The 16565-nt window shown below is 39.5% G+C and overlaps 1 protein-coding gene across 3 annotated transcripts in view; it reads left to right on the plus strand.

Annotated features, from left to right (window-relative positions):
• Positions 1–16565, plus strand: part of ARHGEF9 (Cdc42 guanine nucleotide exchange factor 9) — a 241721-nt gene that overhangs the window by 116987 nt on the left and 108169 nt on the right. For 2 of the 3 annotated variants that reach the window (XM_035004955.1, XM_035005034.1), the window contains exon 3: positions 16078–16269. In XM_035004955.1, coding sequence (XP_034860846.1) covers positions 16078–16269 — 192 coding nt within the window. Of the gene's footprint in view, positions 1–15985; positions 16270–16565 lie in introns of those variants that run through there. The other variant, XM_035005107.1, reaches the window with a different exon arrangement.

The raw sequence follows: 16565 nt of genomic DNA on the forward strand, positions 1-16565 counted from the left end.
AAAAAAAAAAAGATGTCTGATATGGTTCCAATTGTTAGTGTGAACTTTAAATTTCAATGTTGAAGCAGTCTCTATTAGTAATTTGTAAATACCGCAAGCCATAAATTATGTATTTAATTTACTCAGTAGAAAAAAAATCCATTTATTAACAGTAGTTTGGAATAATACAATTTAGTTAATACACAATATATTATTCATACTCAGACTTATCAAACTTCTATAAAATTTAGAGGAAAAATGCAATGCACTTTATACTAAAACTATGTTGAAAGTAAATTTGCTTTTTTATTAATAATTTATAAAGTGGTTGTCATAAAATTAAAAACCAAGTCAAATTAAATGCTTTAAGGAGATTTTGAACTTAAAATTTTTTTTGCTAAAAAGACTTTTTAAAAATTTGACATTATATTTTATTTTTTTTTTAAGATTTTTATTTATTTATTTAACAGAGAGAGAGAGAGCACAAGCAGGCAGAGCGGCAGACAGAGGGAGAGGGAGAGAGAGAAGCAGGTTCTCCGCTGAGCACGGAGCCCAATGCAGGGTTCGATCCCAGGCCCTGGGATCATGACCTGAGCCAAAGGCAGCCACTTAACTGACTGAGCCACCCAGGCGCCCCTAAAAATGTTTTTTAAAAAAGGGATTGATAAGATGTTTGTTGAAAAAGGGAAAAGAAAAATTAAAAAAAAAAGACAGTTAAAAAAAAATTACCTTTGAAAGACTAAAGAATTATGGTAAAAAAGCCATGGATTCTATGTGCAGTATTCCCTTAGCGCTGGAGTTCTGCCATTCTCATTGATTGGTAAACTTGGTCTTGGCAGGCTGTTCTTGCTGATCTTCTGGGGGAGGGGCCTGTTGCCGTGGTTCCCAAATGTCTTTGCTGGAGGCAGAATTGCCCTGCCCTTGCTGGTCTGGGCTAAGTAATCTGCTCAGGTTTGCTCTTGGGAGCTTTTGTTCCCTGCAAGCTTTCTATACGGCTTTGGAGGACAAGAGTGAAAATGGCGGCTTCCCAATCTCTGCCCTGGAGGAGACGAGAACTCAGGGCCCCACTCCTCAGTGAGCTCCCAGAGAAAAGCAGTCAATTACTCCCATCTCCCTGGTCTCCAGCCGCACTCTGTGCTCACCCGGCCTGTGACCAAGCATTTCTATGTCTGGCACACGACCCCGTGTGGAGTCTCCAAACCCCACATATCCCTGCAGTGCGCTCCCGTGCTGCTCCTTCCGGGGGAGGAAGGGGAGTCTCCCCAGATCTGCCGCTTGTTGGGTCCCTGCTGGAGGAGCAGTGGCCTGACTGCCGCGGATCACGGTTTATGGCAGCCCCGAGCTGAGAGCCCACACCTCGGCTCCGTCTCTGCAGCCAGCTTCCCCGCTCCGATACCTGGGAGCTCTGCTGCACTCAGGCACCCCCGGTCTTTCTGTGACCCCAAGGGTCCTGAGACCACACTGTACCACGAGAGTTCCAGCCCCCCGCTTAGCCACTGGATCGACATCCCTCAGCAGAGCAGACTTCTAAAAGTTCCGATTTTGTGCTCTGCTGCTCTATCACTTGCCAGTAGTGGTCGACGGAGGCCCCCTCCCCCTCTGTCTATCCTCCCGAATATCGCCTCAGATTCACTTCTCCGCATGTCCTACCTTCCAGAAAGTGGTCGCTTTTCTGTTCAGAGAGTTGTTGCTATTCTTTTCTTCGATCTCCCGTTGAGTTTGTAGGTATTCAGAATGGTTTGATCCCTATCCAGCTGAATTCCTGAGACCAGACGAAATCCAGGTCTCCTACTCCTCCACCATCTTGCTCCGCCCCCCATTGTTTCTTTAAATAAGCTTTCCAGGAGAGGCATTTAGTTCCTCCTACCCTACACATTTTTTTTTTTTATTATTATTTTATGTTAGTCACCATACAGTACCTCATTAGTTTTTGATGTAGGTTCCATGATTCATTGTTTGCATATAACACCTGGTGCTCTATGCAATACATTTTGAACACTTTTGTTGTCATTTTTTTTTTAAGATGTATTTATTTGAGAGAGAGAGAGAGAAGAGGGGAGGCAGAAGGAGAGGGAGAAAATCTCAAACAGACTCCCTGCTGAGCACAGACCCCTACATGGGGCTCTACCTCATGACCCTGAGATCATGACCTGAGCCAAAATCAAGAGTCAGACGCTCAACTGACTGAGTCCCACAGTCTCCCCATTGTTGTCAAGCTTTTAATGCATGCCAAACTGGTGGCTGTAAATATCATCTTGTTGTGGTATTACTTTACAATTTTAATATTTCTGAACAGATTGAGCATATTTTCATATGATTATTACTCATTCATAATTCCTTAAGTGTGTCTCAAATTTTTCCCATTTTTTTCCTAGTGTGTTGTTGGTCATTCTTTCATCTTTAAAGACCTTCTTTATACATTTTATAGACCTTCTTTATACATTTTGAAGACTAATCATTTGTGCAAACATCTCCTCCCAGCTAATGGCTGGCTTGTCTTTCACTTTATTTATGCTACCTTTTTAGAGAGAATTTCCCACTTAAAGTGGTCAAAATTATTTAATTGTTTGTGATATTTTTTTATTTCTTGTTTAAGAAATTTTCTGAGGCCATAAAGTCATTCTTCTAAGTTGTTTTTTGAGGGTTTTTATAGCTCTGCTTTTATATTTAAGAATTTAATCCCTCAGGAATTTATTATATATGGTGTGAGAAAGGGACCTGATTTTATTTTCTTCCATTTATTAAACATATTCTTATTTTCTCAGTAATTTGCAATAATCTTTTGTGAATCATTTTCTCATATATATTTGAATTTCTGGTACTTTCTAGTTGGTTCTATTGGCTTATCTTCATTACTATAGTTTTATTATATCTGTGTAAGTCACTCCACCTTAATTTTTTCTTCAGGCGTGTCTTGGCTATTCTTGTTTTTTGTTTTGCTTTGTTTTTTAACTTATTTGTGTACATTTTATAATTAACTTACTAAGTGTTCCAAAATCCCTACTGAGATTTTGGTAAATTTAGTCACTAGATCAAGTTAAGGAGAATTGATATTTTTACAATATTGAGGCTTGCTAAAAGCATGGTTTCAATCTCCATTTCAATTTTAATGTCTCTCAAAAAAGCTTATTTATTTTCTTCACAAAAGGCTTATGGATACTTTCTTAGGCTTACTTTTTAGGAGTTATATATTGTTTTATAATTATAAATATCTTTGTAAAATCATATTTTTCCCTAGATGATATCTGCTAATTTAAAGAAACCCTGTTGACTTTTATACTTTGATTTGGCATCTTCTAACTTTGCCAAAGGCATCTAGTTTTGTTGACTAGGAAGAATTACGTCATCTATGAAGTGCTTCACTGTACCCACCCCCATTCCAGCTTGAGCTCTCACTTTAGAGTGAGCCTTGTCACAGGCAAAGGATGTCAACATCTCCAACCCACACTAAGTCTCCTTTAGTGGGAACTGTTTAGAATCTGCTTGTCAGGGTACCTGGGTGGCTCAGATGGTTAAGTGTCTGCCTTCAGCTCAGGCCATGATCTCCAGGTCCTGGGATCAAGCCCAATGTTGGGCTCCCAGCTCAGTAGGGCGTCTGCTTCTCCCTCTCCCTCCACCTCTCACCCTGCTTGTGCTCTCTCTCTCTCTCAAATGAATAGATAAAATCTTTAAAAAATAGAATCTGCCTGTCAAGGAATGGCATTTGGAATGTGAGAGATTTGTTAAAATTATGAAGGCAATTACAAAAGTACCTCCTAAGTACCTTTCCTGGCTAGAGAGAACAATTTTTCCCAGATGCCATGTTTCCTTGTGGTTCTAGGGCAGATGGTGTCAACTTAGAGGATAATTAATAATAATAATAATAATAATAATAATAATAATAATAATAATAATAATAATAAACAACAGCTAATATTTAACTCTGTGCCAGGGACTATTCTGAGGGTTTCATATGTATTACCTTTTTTCATCTTCACAACAACCCCATGAATTAGATCAATATTATTCTCTATATTTTATAGCTGTGGAAACAGGATCAGACATATTAAGTAACTTATTCTACATTACTCAGCAAGGCAATTGTAGAGCCAGGATTTGAACCCAGGTTCTGAAGTCCATATCCTTCAACACTGTCATAGATTGTCTCTCTTAATTTTAGCCTGAGTCTCAAGACTTTGCTTGAATCCTGACTGCTTCTTGTTCACCATGAGGCATCTATCCCCCTGTCTGGCTTTGGATTTCTCATCTATAATGTAGGATTAATAAAGGTATATTTGTCTGCCTTGCAGGGCTGTTTTGAAATGGGAAGGCACTGTTCTTGAACTAGGCTTTCAGAGAAGCCAGGAACAATAGAAGAATGACAGAAAACAGTAGGAGGAAAGGTCTTGTCCAGAGGGTGGAGGGCAGCCATTAGAAGATACAAGGGTAGAGGTAGGAATAAGTAGGGTGTGTTAGAATGGCCAGCAAGAGTGGCCTGACTGATGTTACTGATCTTTGTTAGGGAGGAGTGGAATTCAGTGGGCTAGGTCCACTCTAACATGTTAATAGGTAACCAAGAATGCTGAGACAGGACATCCACACAGGTCTTGTCTTGTATTTTATTTTATCTTTTCCTTTCCTTTCCTGTCTTGTCTTTTTTTTGGGGGGGGTCTGTTGTATAACCAAAATTTTCATTGATATGGTTGAAGCTCATTGCTCATTGTATCTATGCTGGAAAAGGAAAACAATTTGTTAGCAGCCTTATTATAATGATCTTTCATGTAATTAGTGACAGTTATTAAATCTCTTTCCCTTGAGGGGCAAAGAATGGTTTCTGTGCCTGATTATACATGCCATGCTCTTTGGCTTTGTGCCAGATAGGAATGTAAAATGCTTCCTGGTATGCATGCTCAGGAATCTCTAAGCATACCTGATTCTCCTGGAAGCTGGGACTGAGGCTCCAAAACAGAGGTGCGGATATGTGTGCAAGAAGTGGGAGCTGTGCCTACAGCACACCAGGTTTCTTTCAGTTCCCCACATCCACCTTGCAGCCACTTTGCCATTGACTAACTGGTGTGGCAGAGAAGGGTGTTTCAGCGACCTGTGTTATAGGAAGAGTTCATTTCCTCCAGTCCCATTCTCTTGTCTGTGTTTTGCCCTTTTGCTGAGTTTTTTGGCTGGTGCCTTCATAAAACAGAAGCACATTAGAGGGCCCTGCTCATAATTAGTTACCTGAAAAAGGAAAGGGCTGCATTGGGAGATAACAATCTCATCACTGGTTTTGTTCAAGCAGAAGGGCTGGGCAATTGCTGGCAGCAGATGTTGTCAAGGGAGTTTATGTGCTGATTAGGGGGATGGGGGGTATGGACTTGGTGAACTACCATTTCCTTTATAACTCGGATTTGACAACTCTGAGATTCTATCATTTAATGTAACTGGCAGTAACCCTTTACTTTCTCAGAGGATGGCTCAGTTTTTATTCTCTGGCTGACTAGATTTGACCTTTGAAAATATTGAGGTGCCATTTAGACAATATTGCTTACCCATTCTCTTCTCAGAAACATCACACTTCTAGAGCCAGGGGTAGGCTGGCTTTCTGTGACACTGCTTAAGCCCCTGTTGAACTTTTCACAGGTGCTAAGGCATCATGCCAGGACCTGAGAGAACTGGTTGTTATGGCACTTCTCCTTTAAGAACTACTAAACCATTTGCAGGGAGAGGATACTAAAGATGTTGAAGAGTGTGTAGCAGGGAATGAATAAGCATGAGTTTAACATGTGGAACAATGAATCCACTGGAATATGTGTATAGGTATATAAATGCATGGGGAAAAGTCAGCAAGGATTATACAAATCAATTTATAACCATGAATTCCTTATGAAAGGTGGAAATAACTAGAATGAGGAGTAGTCAAAGGGGAACTTTCACCTTATCTAGATTAGTTTAACTTTTTATTTTTTTACAGAGGTATATTACATATGCCAAAACTTACCATTTTAAAGTGGGTTTTATTACAGTTGACCCTTGAACAACATGGTTTAAATAGTATGGTTCCACTTATACATGTTTTTTTTAAAGATACAGTACAGTACTGTAAGTGTATTTTCCTTATGATTTTCTTAATAACATTTTTCCCCTGGCTTACTTAATTGTAAGAATACAGTATATAATACATATACAAAATATGTGTTAATCAACTGTTTATGTTACTGGTAAAGATTCTGGTCAACAGTAGGCTATTAATAGTTAAATTTTTGGAGTCAGAAGTTATACACAAATTTTTGACTGTGTGGGGAGTTGGCACCCCTAACATCTGTGTTGTTCAAGGGTCAACTGTATATTCATTGTGCAACAATCACCACTATCTATTCCAGGACATTTTCTTCAGTCCCCAAAGTAACCCTGCAACCATTTCTCCTTCCTCCTAGCCCTTGGAAACAACTAATCTGTTTTCTGTCTTTATTAATTTATATATTTGGGACATTTCATATGAATGGTGTATAATATGTTGTTATTTGTGTGTCTGGCTTCATTTACTTAGCATGTTGTTTCTGAGGTTCATCAATATTTTATTTTATTCCTTTGATTGCTAAATAGTATTCTATATTGTGTTTGTGTGTGTGTGTGTGTGTGGGTGTGTGTGTTCACATACATACCACATTTTGATTTAATCAATTTATCAGTTGAACATTTGGATTGTTTTCACATTTTGGCTATTATGAATAATGCTGCTATTCCATGAGCATGGAATATTTTTTCAACTTTTTGTGTCTTCTTCAATTTCTTTCATGAGTGTTCTGTAGTTCCTAGAGTAGAGAACCTTTACCTCTTTGCTTAGGTTTATTCCGAGGTATCTTATGGTTTTTGGTGCTATTGTAAATGCAATCGTTTCTCTAATTTCTTTTTCTACAGTTGCGTTGTTAGTGTATAAGAAAGCAACTGATTTCTGTGCGTTGATTTGGTATCCTGCCACATTACTGAATTGCTGGATGAGTTCTAGTAATTTGGGGGTGGAGTCTTTTGGGTTTTCCACATAAAGTATCATGTCATCTGGGAAAAGAGAGAGTTTGACTTCTTCTTTGCCAATTTGAATACCTTTTATTACTTTTTGTTGTCTGATTGCTGTTGCTAGAACTTCTAGTACTATGTTGAACAACAGTGGTGAGATGGGCACCCTTGACGTGTTCCTGATCTTAAGGGAAAGCCTCTCAGCTTTTCCCCATTGAGGATGATATTCGCTGTGGGTTTTTCATAGATGGATTTTATGAACTTGAGGAATGTTCCCTCTATCCCGATGTGCTGGAGAGTTTTAATCAGGAAAGGATGTTGTATTTTGTCAAATGCTTTTTCTGCATCAATTGAGAGGACCATATAGTTCTTCTCCCTCCTCTTATTAATGTGTTCTAAAACATTGATTGATTTGCGAATGTTGAACCACCCTTGCATCCTGGGGATAAATCCCACTTGGTTGTGGTGGATGATCCTTTTAATGTATTGTTGGATCCTATTAGCTAGGATTTTGTTGAGGATTTTGGAATCCATATTCATCAGGGATATCGGTCTGAAATTCTCCTTTTTGATGGGGTCTTTGCCTGGTTTGGGGATTAAGGTAATGCTGGCCTCATAGAATGAGTTTGGAAGTTTTCCCTCTGTTTCTGTTTTTTGAAACAGCTTCAGTAGAATAGGTATTATTTCTTCTTTGAATGTTTGGTAGAATTCCCCAGGGAATCCATCAGGCCCTGGACTCTTGTTTTTTGGGAGGTTTTTGATTACTGATTCAATCTCGTTACTGGTTATTGGCCTATTCGGATTGTCAATTTCTTCCTGTTTCAGTGTTGGCAGCTTCTAGGTTTCTAGGAAGGCCTCCATTTCATCCAGATTGCTCAGTTTCTTGGCATATAGTTGTTGAAAATAATTTCTAATAATTGTTTCTATTTCCTTGGTGTTAGTCGTGATCTCTCCTCTCTTATTCATAATTTTATTAATTTGGGTCCTTTCTCTTTTCTTTTGGATAAGTCTGGCCAGTGGTTTATCAATCTTACTAATTCTTTCAAAGAACCAGCTTCTAGTTTCATTGTTCTGATCTACTGTGTTTCTGGTTTCTAGTTCATTGATTTCTGCTCTAATTTTAATTATTTATCTTCTAATATGTGGCTTAGGTGTCGTTTGTCGCTTTTTCTGTAGTTCTTTAAGGTGTAAAGTTAGTTGGTGAATTCAGGATTTTTATATTTTTTTGAACGAGGCTTGGATGGCTATGTATTTCCCCCTTAGGACCGCCTTTGCAGTATCCCATTGGTTTTGGACCAATGTGATTTCGTTCTCATTGATTTCCATGAATTGTTTAAGTTCTTCTTTGATTTCTTGGTTGACCCAAACATTCTTGAGCAGAGTGGTCTTTAGCTTCCAAGTGTTTGAATTTCTGCCAATTTTTTTCTTGTGGTTGAGTTCCAGTTTTAGAGCATTGTGGTCTGAGAATATGCAGGGAATAATCTCAATCTTTTGGTATCAGTTGAGACCTGATTTGTGACCCAGTATATCATCTATTCTGGAGAAAGTTCCATGTGCGCTTGAGAAGAATGAGTGTTTTGTTGTTTTATGTTGGAATGTTCTGTAAATATCTATGAGGTCCACTTGGTCCAATGTATCATTCAAAGCTCTTGTTTCCTTGTTGATTTTCTGCTTAGATGATCTGTCCATTGCTGAGAGTGGAGTATTGAGGTCTCCTACAATTAACGTGTTGTTATCAATATGAGCCTTTTTTTGGTTAACAGTTGGCTTATGTAGATGGCTGCTCCCATGTTGGGGGCATAGATATTTACAATTGGTAGATCTTCTTGTTGGATAGACCCTTTAAGAATGATATAGTGTCCTTCTGTGTCTCTAACTACAGACTTTAGTTTAAAATCTGTTTGATATAAGAATTGCTACCCCAGCTTTCTTTTGAGGTCTGCTGGGATGGAACATAGATTTCCATGCCTTCACTTTCAGCCTGGATGTATCTTTAGGTTCAAAATGAGTCTCTTGTAGGCAGCATATGGATGGGTCCTGTCTTTTTATGCAATCTGCAACCCTGTGCCATTTTATGGGAGCGTTTAGTCCATTCACGTTGTGAGTGATTATTGAAAGGTATGAATTAATTGTCATCATGTTGCCTGTGAAGACGTTGTTTTTATAGATTGTCCCTGTAAATTTCTGTTGTAGATCACTCTTGGGGTCTTTCTCCTTTTATAGAACCCCCCTTAATATTTCTTGCAGGGCTGTCTTAGTGGTCACATATTCTTTCAGTTTCTGCCAGTCGTGGAAGCTCTGCATCTTCCCATCCATTCTAAATGACAGCCTTGCCGGTTAAAGTGTTCTTGGCTGCATGTTCTTCTCGTTTAGTACCCTGAATATGTCTTGCCAGGCCTTTCTGGCTTGCTAGGTCTCTGTGGATAGGTCTGACGTTATTCTGATGTTCCTCCCTCTGTACGTAAGGAATCTCTTCCCCCTAACTGCCCTTAAGATGGTTTCCTTGGTTCTAAGATTTGCAAGTTTTACTATTACATACTGGGGTGTTGGCCTGTTTTCCTTGATCTTGGGAGGGGTCCTCTCTGCCTGTAGGACACAAATGTTTGTTTCATTCCCCAGATTAGGGAAGTTCTCAGCTATGATTTGCTCAAATACATCTTCTAGTCCTCTCTCTCTCTCCACTCCCTCCGAGGTTCCAATTATTCTGACACTGGAATGCTTCATGGTGTCACTTATTTCTATGATTCTATTTTCTTGGATTTTGAGTTTGTTTTCCTGGCCTCCTCTTTTCCCTTTTTATCTATTATATTGTCTTCCAGGTTGCTTATTCGATCTTCTGCCTCACTTACCCTAGCTGTTAGATTATCTCGATTGTATTGGATCTCACTGATAGCATTTTTAAGTTCTGCAAATTCATCTTTCATTTCTGCCCTTTGAGACTCTAGGTTGCCATTAATTGATTTCTCCATTCTAGCTATTGTCTTCACAATTGCTCACCTGAATTCCTTCTCTGACATTTTGGTTATATCTGCATCCATTTGTAAATCTGCAGCATAAGTCATAATCTCTGAGTCTCTTCTATTTTGGGGGTTCCTCCTCTTAATCATTCTGTTGATGGGTATTTGAGGGAATGTATAGAGTCCCAATTATTGACCAGAACCCAAGGAAGATGCACCTGTTTTCTAGGGACCTTAGGGTTGCTGGCCTCTTGTTTTCTCAGCCTGTCTTCTAGGGGAGGGGCCTGCTGCACTGTTACTCAGGCAACCCTGTTTGGGCAGAGTTGCCCTGCCCCCCAGTGGTGGGGGATGGCCTCAGTGGGAATCAGTTTTGGGGGCTTTTGTTCTCTGGCGCCTTTCCCTGGTGGCTTTCCACGTCTCTTCCGTGAGTCAGAGCAGAAGAGCCTGTTTCCAACCCTCTGCCTCAGAGCAGAGATTGCAGTCTGTTCTTCAGTGAGCTCTCCAGGCCACACTGTCTCCGTTTCTGTCTGTGCTGCTATAAACTGCAGCATCCTTGGTTGTGCACCTCTCCACAGATCTCCCAGTCCTGCCTCCCGTTTGGGGCACATCTCTGCCCTTTGTGCTTCTAAAACCTTCAGCTGCTCCCAGTTTGCATGGGCGACCCCGCAGCTCCGTGTTTCCACCCCTGGGGCTGCCCTAACGTCCTTTCCCCACCGCTACCAGTCTGCGAATCTGTGCCCTGTCCCCAGCTCGCAAGGCTGTCGCTCACCGGCGGTGTAGGATCTCCACAGGCAAGCACCCTTCCGGTGCTGCCATTTATCCTCTGATATCTGCCTGCAGAATCACGGCTCCCCACTTCGTACCTCAAAATTAACCGCCTACGATATTCTGTTTGTAGAAATCCAGATCTTACATCTCAGGCTGATTTCGTGGGTGCTCAGAGTGGTCTGGTAGATATCCAGCTCAGTTCCGGGGACCAGTTGAAATTGGGTCCCCTACTCCACTGCCATCTTTCCTCCTCTCCCTAAGTGGGTTATTTTCCTTTTTATTGTTGAGTTCTATATATTCTGGATACTAGATCCTTATCAGATATAGTATATACAAATATTTTCTTCCATTCTGTGCATTGTTTCACTTTCTTGATATTATCATTTGCAAAGCAAAAGTTTTTAATTTTGATGAGGTGTATTTTTTTTTTTTTCCTTTGGTTGCTTGTGTTTTAGGTGTCATATGCAAGAAACTGTTGCCTAGTCCAAGGTCACAGAAATTCGCTTCTGTGTTTTCTTTGACATATTTTGTCATTTTAGCTTTTACATTTAGGTCTTTAATCCATTTTAAGTTAATTTTCATATATAGTGTGAAGTATGGGACCAAGTTTATTCTTTTCCATGTGGATATCCAGTTGCCCCCTCACCATTTGTTGAAAAGACTATATGCGACCCCTTTGAATTGTCTTGACACCTTTGAAAAATATCAATTTAGTATAAATGTTGGGTATATTTCTGTATTCTCATCTATTTCATTGATCTCTGTATCTGTTCTTGTGCCAGTACTACACTCATTTGGTTACTAAAGGCTTATAGTAAGTTTTAGATTCAGGACGTGTGAGTCCTCCAACTTTGTTCTTTTGCAAAACCATTTTGGTTATTCTGGGCTTTTTGAATTTCTGCATGAAATTTAGGATCAGCTTATCAGTTTCTGCCAAGAAACAAGCTTAGAGTTTTGATAGGAATTGTGTTGACTCTGAATCAATTTGCATAATATTATTATCTTAACAATATTAAATTTTCTGATCCACGAACATGAGATATCTTTTTATTTAGTTAGGTCTTTACTTTCTTTCAACAATATTTTGCAGTTTGCAGTGTACAAGTCTTGAACTTCTTTTGTAAAATGTATTCCTGAGGATTTTGTTCTTTCTGATGCTACTTAAATGGGATTGTTTTCTTAATTTTATTTTCAGAAAAACAGTTGACTTTGTATATTGATCTTGTATCCTGCAACATTGTTGAATTCATTTACTAGTTATAATAAGTTTTTTGTGTGGATTCCTTTCTTGTCATTTGTGATTAGTTTTAATTTTTCTTTCTAATCTGAATGCTTATTTTTTCTCTAATTGCTCTAGCCCTCAGTATACATGTTGCATGGAAGTGATGTTTGTTCTTAATTGTAGGATGAAAGCATTCAGTCTTTCACCATTAAGTACATTAATTATGGGTGTTCCATAAATTTCTATCAGTTGTTTGAGAAAGTTCCTTCTTATTCCATATTTGTTAAATGTTTTCTTTTTTATAATGAAAAGGCGTTGGATTTTGCCAAGTGTTTTTTCTGTGTCTATTGAGATGATTATGTATTTTTTCAAACCTTTATTCCATTAATATGGTGTATTACATTGACTGATTTTCATATGTTGACTCAGTCTTGCATTCCTGCTATGAATTCCATCTGGTAAGGTGGATTTTTTTTTTTTTTATATATATGTTACTGGATTTGGTTTGCAAGTATTTTGTTGGGAATTTCTGCATTTCTATTTTTTGAAAGTTTATGAAATATTGATGTTAATTATTCTTTACATTTTCAGTAGACTTCACTAGTGATGCCATCTGGTTCTTTTTTTTTTTTTTCCCATGTAAGTTTTTTTTTAAGATTTTATTTATTTATTTAACAGTGAGAGAGAAAGAGAGAGTGCACAAGCAGGGGGAGTGGAGAAGCAGGCTCCCCGCTGAGCAGGGAGCCTGATGCAGGGCTTGATCATGACCTGATCTGAAGGCAGACTCTTAACCAACTGAGCCACCCATGTGCCCCAAGAAGTTTTTAATTACTCTTTACTTGTCATAGGTCTATTCAGATTTTCTATTTCCTCTTCAGTCATTTTCTGTAGTTTTTATCATTCTAGGAATTTATTTCATCAGGTTATCTAATTTTTGGCATACAGTTTTTCATAGTGTTCCCTTTAATCATTTTTTAAAAATTTCTGTTAGATTGGCAGTAATATTTACTCTTTTATTGCTGATTTTAATAATTTGAGTCTTCTCCTTTTTCTCTATTTTAACTTTTTACAAAGCAAATGTATCCCTGTGTCTATTGTGTAATTAAAAAAAAAAAAGAAAGAAAAGAAAAGGAAAAAAAAGAAAATACATACAAAATAGAAAAGCATATCAAAATGGGGATCTGGGTAAATTGGTAATTTCCTGGCATTATTTCTCCTCTATGGGCCTAGGTTTCTTCATCAGGAAGTTGATATGTTGGTTCATTTTTGCTGAAGTGGTTGAAAGCCTCTAGCTCTATTATTTACATGATCAAGTGTGGGATTAAAGACCATGGTTGGGAATATTTGTGGACAGAAAGTAGACCAGTTTGGGAGAAGCCCAGTATTCCTGAAGGACATAGTAGAAGCTAAGGATGGAAATGCAAATTGAAGCCAAATTATGGTATTGTTTGAATTTTAGGGTAAACGATTTGGACTTGCTAATGAGGAACTATTGTGGATTTTGGAGCCTGAGACTAGCCAATCAAAGTGATAGTCAAGGAAATTGTTCTGATAATGATATATGGGAGGGATTAGACCTGGGAGATAACCCAGGGAAATCACCTATAGAGTCAGGGCCATGACAATGGGAATGGAATAGGAAGATATGAGGACCAGAGTATCCTCTGATTTGGAAAGCACTCCCTGGAACTGCTGAGGCAGGAGGGAGGGGGGGAGCAGTTAGTAGTCTTGCTCATCCTTGTGTCTCTCATAGTTAGTTGTGAGGCAAAGAATAGATCCAAAATAGATTTTTGTTAAATTGCATTGCACTGACCCAGCTTTGCTTAGAGTTCAATAAAGGCTGAAGAAAATAGTCTTCAAGTACTCTGAGAGGACTTCCAGGAAAGTCTTCCAACTTACCAGTGTCTAGACATTGCCTGTCTGAACCTCACTCCCACAGATATCCTGTGCTCCTTCCCACTGGAACTGTTTCAGAGAGTCATCTCATTCCAGCCACCCCAAAGCCCATATTTTGAGTTGACTTGTCTTAAACTCCTGAGAAGAAAAGAAAGGTTTGTTTCATTTTAAATCTCTTAAAAGCCTGCCTATGGTACAATTTTTATAGCAGAGCTTAGCTTACTTTGTGAAAAGCTGATAAAGCTAATGAATTATTATAGGATGAGGCTTTTATTGTTTCACATAGTCACCTATATGTATATGATGCCCTTGCATCAATGCCTTAGAATCACCTTTTTGAACAGATCTGTTCCTTGACTAATCATTCCTCCTCATTGCCTACTGATTGTATTAAAGGACAGCTGTTAGCATATTGAAGACACAAAGTTGACCTTTGAAAGATGGAAAGAAATTTCCAATAGAACATTTGTAGAGGATGAAAGGTTCTGAATGGAGATTCATTTTTGCACATTTGGCTGTGTATGCAAAGTGCATTAAAATGAAGTGAGTCTTACTTGCTTTGGCCTGTGGCAAATAAATTGACTATATGCTGGTGCCATTTTTAGGTTTGCTGGGTGGTAAATATACCCCCCATCCTCTGTGAGGCAAAAAGAGAGAGGAGAATACACAGAGTGGAGAAATAACTACTGTTCCTCTAGCTTCATCCCAAAGCCTCTATCCTCCCAAGGCCACTTACCAACAGGCTTTTCTGATGGCAGAAATAGTGATGCATCTAAATTGCTTGATCTCAGCTTTGGGAGGCAGGAAAGTGGAGAAAGCTGGCATGGGGGGTGGTATGGAAAGGAAAGATAGATCGTTGATTAAAGCTGTTGAGACAACTGACAAGCTCTTTGGGCTAATTCCCCTGGCAGATTTTACCATTCTTCCTAAGGTTCCACCCTTCCCTTTTTCCCTAACCCTCTGGTCTTCCTCCTTCCAAGGACTAGGGTGAAATGAGCCATCTCCCTGATTTAAGCTGTCATCCCAGATCCAGAAACATCTCACTCAGCCTCCCCAAGGGAGGTTTTCCTGCATCCCTTTGCCTTCATGTGTATAGTTTCAACACTTACCAACTGTATGTACCCATTTCTGATGATTCTGATAATTCTCAGCTCACCTTGGCCCAAGCCCTTCCCTACTCTTTTCCTGTTTTCCTTAGAACCAGAGGTGCAAAGTTGCTAGTACAGTGGTTAAGAGCACAGGCTTTGAAGTCAGACCACCTTGTTCCTATCCCAGCTTTTCTGCTTTCCTAACTGTGTGACTTAGGACAAATTCCTTAACTTTTTTGAGCCTCAGTCTCCTCTTCTGTGAAATAGAGGCAATAATGGTACATGCCTGGCAGGACTGGGTAATACAGTTCATTGAAAGCTCTTAGCATAGTGATTGCTGTATAGTAAGTGCTCAATAAGCTGTTGCTGTTATGTGGTGTTGCTGTTTATGTGATGACATTCTGTCATCTCCACTCCAACATTGAAGATGTAGAGATCTTTACATACCCAAGGCGTTTTACAGTCAAATTTTAATTATTATTTGTACATCTTTTGATGTAAATTAACGCTGAAGGTCCTGTTTTCAAGATGCCCACTCCAATATCCAACTTTGGTCTCCAGGCTCATAGGTGTTGTGTTTGATCCAGCTGTGGCATATATGCCCAAGATATATAGCTTAGTCTGTTTTTTTTTTTTAATCCAGCTGTGCTACCTAGATATGCTCAAGCACAAATAAGTACTGTTTGGGGTACCTGGGTGGCTCAGTCAGTTAAGTGTCTGCCTTTGGCTCAGGTTGTGATCTCAGGGTCCTGGGGTCGAGCCCCACATCAGCTCTCTGCTCGGCGGGGAAGCTGCTTTTCCCTCTCCCTCTGTGCACTCTCTCTCTCTCTCTCTCTCTCTCTCTCTCTCAAATTCAAAACAAAACAAAACAAATGATGTCTGTTTGCCATAACTCTTTTCTTCTCTGAAATCTTACACAAGAAGCCTCTCAGAGATGATTTAGTTGTATCCTTCTGCATCCTCCATTTTACAGATAGGTCATCAGAGGCCTAGAGAGGATTAAAATCATGCATAAAGCCAGCAAGCCATCCTAGAGCCACACCTGGCATTCAATTACAGGGGCTTCTGGTTGAATGTTCTTTGAATACTTGAAGAATTTAGTTTATCCTTTTTGTACTTGGCTAGAAACTTTTCAAAGAAGGAAACTACTCTATTATTATTCTTTTACCTGCTTCTACAGCTCTGGGTGAACCAGGAAGATGGGGTGGAGGAAGGACCCAGTGATGTGCAGAATGGGCACCTGGACCCCAACTCAGACTGCCTCTGTCTGGGCCGGCCACTACAGAACCGGGACCAGATGCGAGCCAATGTCATCAATGAGATCATGAGCACCGAACGTCATTACATCAAGCACCTCAAGGACATTTGTGAGGTAGGCCCAGCTATGATAGCATATGTGGGGGCACCCAGGGTGGGGTAGAGGACCTTTTCATGAAGAATCAACAACTTTCCTGAGCTGTGACAGTCCCAAGATATTGGAAAGAGCAGCTGGATTGGCCTCCTATATTCTGCTCAGTGGGTAAAACAGGAGCTTCTCAGTCCCTATATCAGTTTCTCTTTCTCTGTCTAACTTTTGTCTTTCATCCTCATATTCCTTCTCTCTCTCTCCCTGCTTCCCTCCCCCATCTTCCCTTCCCTGAATCTCTGCTCCTATCCTTTTGGCTTCTG

Source organism: Mirounga leonina, unplaced genomic scaffold (assembly GCF_011800145.1).
Source record: "Mirounga leonina isolate KUSES-001 unplaced genomic scaffold, KU_Mleo_1.0 Mir_101097, whole genome shotgun sequence".
NCBI classification, from domain to species: domain Eukaryota; kingdom Metazoa; phylum Chordata; class Mammalia; order Carnivora; family Phocidae; genus Mirounga; species Mirounga leonina.